The sequence below is a fragment of the Ricinus communis genome, chromosome 5 (genome assembly GCF_019578655.1).
Source record: "Ricinus communis isolate WT05 ecotype wild-type chromosome 5, ASM1957865v1, whole genome shotgun sequence".
NCBI lineage: Eukaryota > Viridiplantae > Streptophyta > Magnoliopsida > Malpighiales > Euphorbiaceae > Ricinus > Ricinus communis.
The window spans coordinates 25,782,803-25,790,561 of NC_063260.1; the positions used below are offsets into that span (position 1 = coordinate 25,782,803).

Genomic DNA, 7,759 nt, shown 5'->3' on the forward strand with positions numbered 1-7,759 from the left:
TAATGATAGGCTCTCTAACGAACAAAAATTACTCTTCAGCCTTAAAAAGATACTTAAGAAGAGGAATATAACAAAATAAAGAAAGTGGATAGGCCTTTATAGTATTTGTCTGATGAAGAGATAATTACATCATTTATATCCGCACTTCATTCTTAATATATGAATGTAAATACAAATAAATAGAATGCAAGAACTCCAGTGCTAAATTCTTCTAATTTCATAAAATCTTTCACCCTCCATTATTTGGTTTATTTGATTTGAGGGATCTTGTCTAATTCTGTTTCTTCTTTCAGCTGTACAAACACATGGAAAAATGATTGGAGATAAAGAGAAAGGAACAATTAGAGTTTCATTCACCAACTAATTAAAATAGAGCGAGATTGTAGAGTTTAATTTTCCTCTCCACAAAGCTCCAAATTATCGGTCTATAATATATACTAAGCATTTTGACATTTTTAAAAAGTCAACTCAATGGAAATGCAAAACCATCAAAAGAGAAAACCAGTTTAAATGAAAAAGGATCAGACTTCCAAAAGAGCAGCTTTGAAATGGTCTTCTTCACCAATGTGTTTGTGTATATATTATATATAAATAAAACCCTACCTTTTAATATATGTATTCTCTCTCTCTTTTCATTTCCTTTCTCCAAACAGAAAGTCAGCGTCTCTCTCTCTCTCTCTCTCTCTATACACTTGATGGGCGAGTTTACTTTCATGGAGGACTGGGATCTGGAAGCTGTGGTGAGAGGATGCAGCACCAATGAAGCTTTTGCAGACATCATGATCAACAATAACCCACCATCTGTGCTTTCTCCTTTGAGTACTCTAGATCAAGATGATCGTCAAGAACTTTTAAGTTCTCCTGATTTCTTTGAATTTGCAACTAAGGATTTTGATTACGGAGTAGAAAAAGAAACTTACAAGCCCTTATTATTCTACCCTAATCAGCAAGCCCTTTCTCCTCAAAGCATCCTTAGTCCCACGAGTTCCATGTCTATTCCCAGCTATGATGGCCAAGAGCCTGAAAAGCTGCAAAAGAAACATCTTTTTTCTGAATCTGATGCTCCTGTAAGCTGTAGTGATGATGCTACTCCCCTGGCAAGCAAGTCAAAAAGATGGTTAGTATATATATCTATGTGTGCACTTTTACATGTTCTTGCTTCTTTTATTTGGATTTCTACATTTGTAATTTCCTCAAGTTTCAAAACCTTCTGATTCATTACTTAATGCCTTGCAGCAGGAAGAGTGCGCAGAATAGAGTGGTTAAACATGTTACAGCAGATGGTCTCTCATCTGATATGTGGGCCTGGCGGAAATACGGGCAAAAACCCATCAAAGGATCTCCTTATCCAAGGTAATTATAACCTTGCTTCTTTCCCTATTGTTTTATTTCTATTTTTGGGAGTAGCAAGTTCTTAATTGCCTAAGCATACTGTTTATCATTCAACATATATATGTAGTCCAGGTCAAGACATTTACGAATGTTAGAAGTGGCCTCTCTTTGCATTCTTTTGTTTCTTCTTTGCCTTGTTGGTTGGATTTCCACTACAATTCACATTTATGATTAATACTTATAGCTCTCAAGCAACTCCAATACTATTGAGCCAAAGCTTGTTTTGGATATAAATTTTTTATGCTTTCCTTAATTCTTCTTCTTCTGTTGAACAACAAGCAGGAGCTACTATAGGTGCAGCAGTTTAAAAGGTTGTTTGGCAAGAAAGCAAGTAGAAAGAAGCAGTTCGGATCCATCAATCTTCATAATAACATACACTGCCGAGCATAGCCATGCCCATCCGACTCGCAGAAATTCTCTTGCTGGCAGCACCAGAATCAAGTCTTCCATGGCTAAACAAGCCAATAAATCCAGTGAACCCAACAAGCCAACAATCAAAGGCGAATGTTTGGATACAGTACTTCCTTCTTCAATAACCCCTTTATCGATGGCTTCCACTAATGAAGATGAGATGGTGCAACATGTGAGATTAAAAAATGAAGAAGCAGAAGAAGAACGGATTTTGGAAGATAGTATAAGCAATCAAGAAATTGTCATGCCCGACATAATATTTAGCGACGAACTATTTCCAAGCTTAGAAGATTTTGAAGGACTGTTTCTTGATCAATTTTCAGCTACCGTTCCTTAACACCTGTTCATCAATGTGCTGCCAGTGTAGTATAATCTTGATCTTTTTTTCGTTTTTTTTCTCTTTTAGACTTCCAATATATTTTGTCTTGTAATCTTAGTTTTGTATAGTCCATCTTCAAAGAGATGGTGTTTCCAGAAATTAGACAAAAGAAAAGGACGCAATGTATGTTGCAGTGTCTTAATTAGAGAGAATGCTCCTTGTATTGTAATAATTGAGAAAGTCGATCAACGTTGTTATTTATCTAGGATATTGCATTATCTTTAAAGATTTGTCTTGTTAAGTTTAGTTTTACTCTAGTTAAGATTCTGCCTTGTCCTTTTCAAAGATATGGTTTCAAGATATCAAACAAAGAAGCCACACTGTTGTGATTTAGGGAGTAAAGATTGTATGCTAAGATATTAAGTTAATTTGTGGTCCTATTGTTGCCCAATTATTCACATACTAACACTATATATACATACAGATAGATAGAGAGAGAAAAAAAGGTGCAGCTATCTAGTATTTTTTGATTGGAAAGTGATATATGGCATGCTACCGATATAAATCTCGAATAATAAAATATTAAATTTTTATTAAAAATGTCTCACAAATGTATATATTATAAATATTATAAATAATTTGATATATTTAAAAAATTATTTGAAATTGTTTTATAGAAAGAACATTTAAGTAATAGTAAAATTATGTTATAACTAAAAATTCTGAAAACTTTTTCTTTTAAGAAGAAACTCCTCTTCTCACGAAAAGGATAAGAAAAGACTCCTCTCTTTTTAAGAAAGAAAAGAAAAGCTTTTCTTCTTCTATAAAGAAAAGAAAAAAAAAAAAACTCATCTGAAACTTAGGAATAATAAATTTTTCTAAAGTCACAGTATAAGAGCAGCAAAGTTAAAGTATTGTCCGCATAAAGATTTATTTTCGTATTATGTTCATGAACAAATTATTATTTTTCTATTACATTTTTATTTTTAATAAACCGGTCACTTAATGATGAATATCATACTAAAAAGGGCAATGATATTTTTTTTTTCTATCGAAAGGTGGTCTAATTTTTCAAAAAGTTATAGAAAACTATTTAACATCATATTATATCAATTATTGTACTTTCGTATATATTTTTTTTAAATGACTAGGTGGGCCAACCATTAAATTCAAAGTTGTTGATCGACAGAGCTCTTACCAAATATTAAAAACTAAAAAATTTAAGAATTATTTATCCTAACAACCATCTTTCCTTGCAGTTCGTATGGAATTTGCGGTTTTTGATTCCAGGTGAAATATATCTTGCAGAATAGGAATCCATTCATATTTATACACATAATGGTAATGGTAATGTTAATGATGGATCCTCAATGAAGGTATCATTTAGGAAATGGCTGAATATGAAGGATGCTAAAGCTGCACCAGTTGCTCTTTTTTAAAATGACTTAAGTTTCCAATTTTCATTAATTTATGACGAATAGGTAATCAACTTGTATTATTTTGTGAGCTGAAAATGATACTAAGTTATATTTTATTTGAAATAAGCTTCGCTGTTCCTTTGCTTCAAGCAATGAAATTAATATCAATTTTCATCTTTGGACTGCTTGACTTGTGCCATTTTTAAAAGGAAAAAGCAGTTCTATGCCTGCTTTAGTTATAATAGCTATTTTATATGTATATATTATGTCTCTTCGGCGTAATTAAGTCTTATAAGGTAATCAACATTGCCAAATTAATTTTTTAAAAAAATTTAGTGTTTGATCTTAGTAATTTTATATTTTAATTTAATCAGAGTATTAAAATTGAAGCAATTATTCTTAATTCTTTGCTAAAACTGATAGACATGAAAAAGCAAAGCTTAGATTTGAAAATAATTCCAAAATACAAAATTTTTATAGCAATAGAACCATAATAATGTTGGCATTGTTATAAATATATAATGCAAGAATGCACAATACATTCATTTTAACACACTCATTGAGCAATACATATGAATAAGCAACAGCTAAAATGTTGCTGCTAATCACATACTTATTAATCTTAACAAATGAGGATCTTATTGGGAGTAATTATTTAATAATTAGTTACACATAATCAACCGATTTGTTGGCGTTAGTTTCCTGCAACAATCTTGAGCACTCTGCAGCCTCCATGTTAAGTGGTAGAAGAGCAGCGACAGAACCGAGAAAGGCAGCATTGATGTAAGTAGTGGGTTCAGCGCGAGAGTACTCTGATCTCAAATCTTTGTATTGATCATTTGAATCAGGACCTCCAACAATTGCACCAACATGTATATTTGGATTTGGCTTGTCAGAATGATAATAGCTTGAGAATCCGTCATTGCACCCCACTTTTGCTGGGTGAACTTTTACTGATGGAATTGATGCACCTCTATGGTGTATTTGGGTTGGGTATTTGCTTCCGAACCCCACCATATATGACATCTTCATTGGATTTTTACCTAGTATGTAGTCCACCTGAAACGCACAACAACCCATATGCTTATGATATTTGTTGGTTATATCTGAGCGGAAAAGAAAACAAAAAGAAAGTTCGTTTTCAGAGCCGTCAGGTTACGAGTTTGCCTCTCGAGTAGAAAAGTGGTAGTTACCTGAGATTTTGCGAAGGCTCTAATTTGAAAGGCAGAGAAACGTGCAGAGCCACATTGGACTCCATTGATATGATATGTTGCCAATGTTTTGGAGTAGATAAATAGTAGCATGGAAGCACTGGTGACATACTGCAAATTTGAGCTATCTCTAGTGTATAGTAGCCCCCCTGCACATAAGGCATAGATATTTATCAGAAAGTTTTTGGAAAACATATTTCCAGGGTATATCCTACAACTTGAATTTAGGAGTTTAATTTGGGAGCACCAGGAGTTGTTCTAATCTGTACAGAGCTACTTCCAGGCATCAATGCACATACAAATGACTCTGCGTCGGTCCTAAACTTGCCCAAATTCTTCTTCCCAGCATAGAATTCCTGGACAAGTAATTATGTTCTTTTCAGGTTCCTATAAGAGAAGGAGTTAATCAATTCATTTTAAGATTCCTTGTTCTTTTTATGCAATTACCTTCGCTATTAATGTCTGAACTCCTGCAAATTTGTTATCCCAACTGAATTCGTTCACTGCCTGACTCCAGCCTTGATTGTTCGATATAAAATTCAAGTACTTGCTTTCTCCAGTTGCCTTGTATAGCCAAGTTGCACCCCACAACAACTCATCCTTTCCAGGAATTTTAGAAACTATCAGCTCATTTATTTAGATGCAAACCAAAGAACATCTTTGGAACAATCTTCTTTAGGAAAAATTTAAAAGTTCACCTGAAAGCCTGAGTAGGAGCAGTAGAAAGGGCAAGAATCTTTAAAAGATCCTCTATACTTATCTGCAAATTCAAACAACTAAAGAACAATCTTCATTAGTGAGATAAATAAAAAACTAAAGGTTATCATAGATTGATGGGTAAGTAGGTACTATAATTATTTTGGCCTTACTGATCTTGCATGGCTTGATAACTTCGCAGAATAGCTAGAGTCAACAGCCTTGAACACGAGTGAAGCAGCAGCAAGAGCAGCTGCGGCTTCAGCTGCAGCCTCAGTGCCCGGCGAATTAGGAGTTATCTTGTAGAGTGTTCTAGGAGTGTCCATATCTTCAGGACGTTCCCAACACTGGTGATCAGCATTTCCATCTCCTACCTGCGGAAGTACGTGTGATTAATATATATCTTCACAAGCGTTACGAAAGTTGAAATATTGAATAAGTGTTTTTAAGTGAGCGAAAATTCCTATAGTACAGATGAGATAGAATACCTGAGTGTAAAATGTGGTGGATGAAGTATGACATTTCATAAGGTAGTCAGTGCCCCATCTGATTGCACGTCGAAGGCGACCAAGCTGATTGACAGAAGATATCTCTTTTGTGTACTCAGTTGCCGCCAAACTCAATAAAGTAACAGTATATGCCATTGGCCATCCAAATTTTACATTATCACCAGCATCATAGTAACCTCCTACCAAATTCACCTGCAAAAATAGACGACATGTACCAAATTCATGCTATCGTAATAATTTTATTTTTTTTTTTTCAATTTTTCGTACTTTGGAATTTGTCTAATATGGGGTAAGCTTTCTTTCCTGATGGAATGAGCATGATGTTTTCTTCAATTATAGAGCGTGTTCTAAATCTAGCCTTACATTATCAGGTTTGCCATCAGATAGTGCAGAGTCTGCCCTCCATTTTGCTTGCTGGTCTGGTGTCAATTTCCCGGAGCGTTGCCCATCATAGAACGTAATAGATTTGCCAAGAGCATCTCCATATCCAGAAGCTAAAGAGCATAACTCTTCATTTTCCAGGGCTACCCCACCTTGACTAGCCAAGAAACAACAAAAAACAAGAACCAAAAGAGCAACTCTAGTACTTTGTCCCATACCTCGCATTGTGACCAAAATTATTGAATGTTGCTACTTGTGTGTTTACGCTTGGATTTGATGGTATTTATAGACTCATTTTACTGGTAGTAGAAATAACCACATGCTTAAATGAACCTGATAGAATTTGGGAAATTTGTGAAAGACACATATATATATATAACGGAAGATGACATTCAGGAATGGAGATCGCGTGAGGAGATTATATAAGTGATTTTGAAAGGATCACAAGTGTAACCAATATAAAAGAAGGATCATATATATTCTGCTGAGTCACAAAAATTATTTTGCTTTAGAAGAGTAAGACATTAATTACTCGTACCCACTCCTCAACGTCATTAGCTATACCATCATATGAGCTCATGTTACTAGTATTTTCATCCACCCCATACTTTCGATTTTGGCGTGTTTGATTTTTTGACGAATGCAACAGTGATGGCTGATAAATTAAATTATTTAGTAAAATTTTATTAGTGGTTGCTACTAGTATGTTAAATAACCATTAAGAATTTAAATTATTGTTAGATATATATTTTATTATATTCAATGATATAAATTAATAAAAATAATTTATAATAATTAAAAATATTATAGTTAATTTTTTAGTCCAATTATACTTATTATTAAAAATAGTTAAGCTATTTTAAAAGAAGAAATTTAAATTTAAATTTTACTAATAAAATTTTTAATTTCAAATATTATAATTATTATACTATTAAAAATAATTTTAAAATAATAATTATTTATTATAAAATATAAAAATTTAATTATATGAGATCAGCTTAAAGTAAGTTATTATTAATAAGTTTTAATAAATATAACAGTGTCCAAATAAATAAAATAAAAACATCAAATCAGCTATCAGTTGCCACTTTTTAAGTCTTTAGTTATTTAGTGAGAAACAACTATCAGCCGTATTAAACCTCTGAATCAAACACTATGTCTTTTTTTCTTAAAAAAGAAATATAGAAGTTATCATTATTTTCTCAAATATCTAATTGTTATTTACTTCACTGTATATGTTTTTTAAATGGACAAGTAGAAACTCCACCTAATTATGTTGACTTTCTATGATCTAATATTGTAAGAAATTACTTTTCTGTATTGAGTTTGTTTCTATAATCTAGTTATATTGTTTCTCAATGTCAGGATTGGGATGCACAAGAAAACATACCATCCTTTTCCTTTGTTTGGATCACTAGTGAT

The 7,759-nt window shown here is 32.9% G+C and overlaps 2 protein-coding genes across 3 annotated transcripts; one reads left to right on the top strand and one right to left on the bottom strand.

The window, feature by feature from the left end:
* Positions 1-611: 611 nt before the first annotated feature.
* LOC8287437 (WRKY transcription factor 22) lies at positions 612-2,408 on the top strand. 2 transcript variants are annotated; one of them, XM_025157590.2, is made up of 3 exons: positions 612-1,117; positions 1,240-1,353; positions 1,675-2,408. In XM_025157590.2, exons 1-3 carry the CDS (start codon positions 696-698, stop codon positions 2,138-2,140), a joined length of 1,002 nt encoding a protein of 333 aa, XP_025013358.1. In that variant the 5' UTR covers positions 612-695; the 3' UTR covers positions 2,141-2,408. The 2 variants fall into 2 exon arrangements, with proteins under 2 accessions (XP_025013358.1, XP_002509862.1); XM_002509816.4 differs by having other exon boundaries at positions 613-1,117; positions 1,237-1,353.
* Positions 2,409-4,025: 1,617 nt separating this feature from the next.
* Positions 4,026-6,696, bottom strand: LOC8287438 (endoglucanase). The gene is made up of 8 exons (XM_002509817.4): positions 6,320-6,696; positions 5,936-6,148; positions 5,621-5,821; positions 5,450-5,527; positions 5,199-5,351; positions 4,999-5,107; positions 4,734-4,900; positions 4,026-4,599 (listed from the first exon to the last, which is right to left on the bottom strand). The coding sequence occupies exons 1-8, from the start codon at positions 6,560-6,562 to the stop codon at positions 4,207-4,209; spliced, it is 1,557 nt and encodes a 518-aa protein (XP_002509863.1). The 5' UTR covers positions 6,563-6,696; the 3' UTR covers positions 4,026-4,206.
* Positions 6,697-7,759: the final 1,063 nt, after the last annotated feature.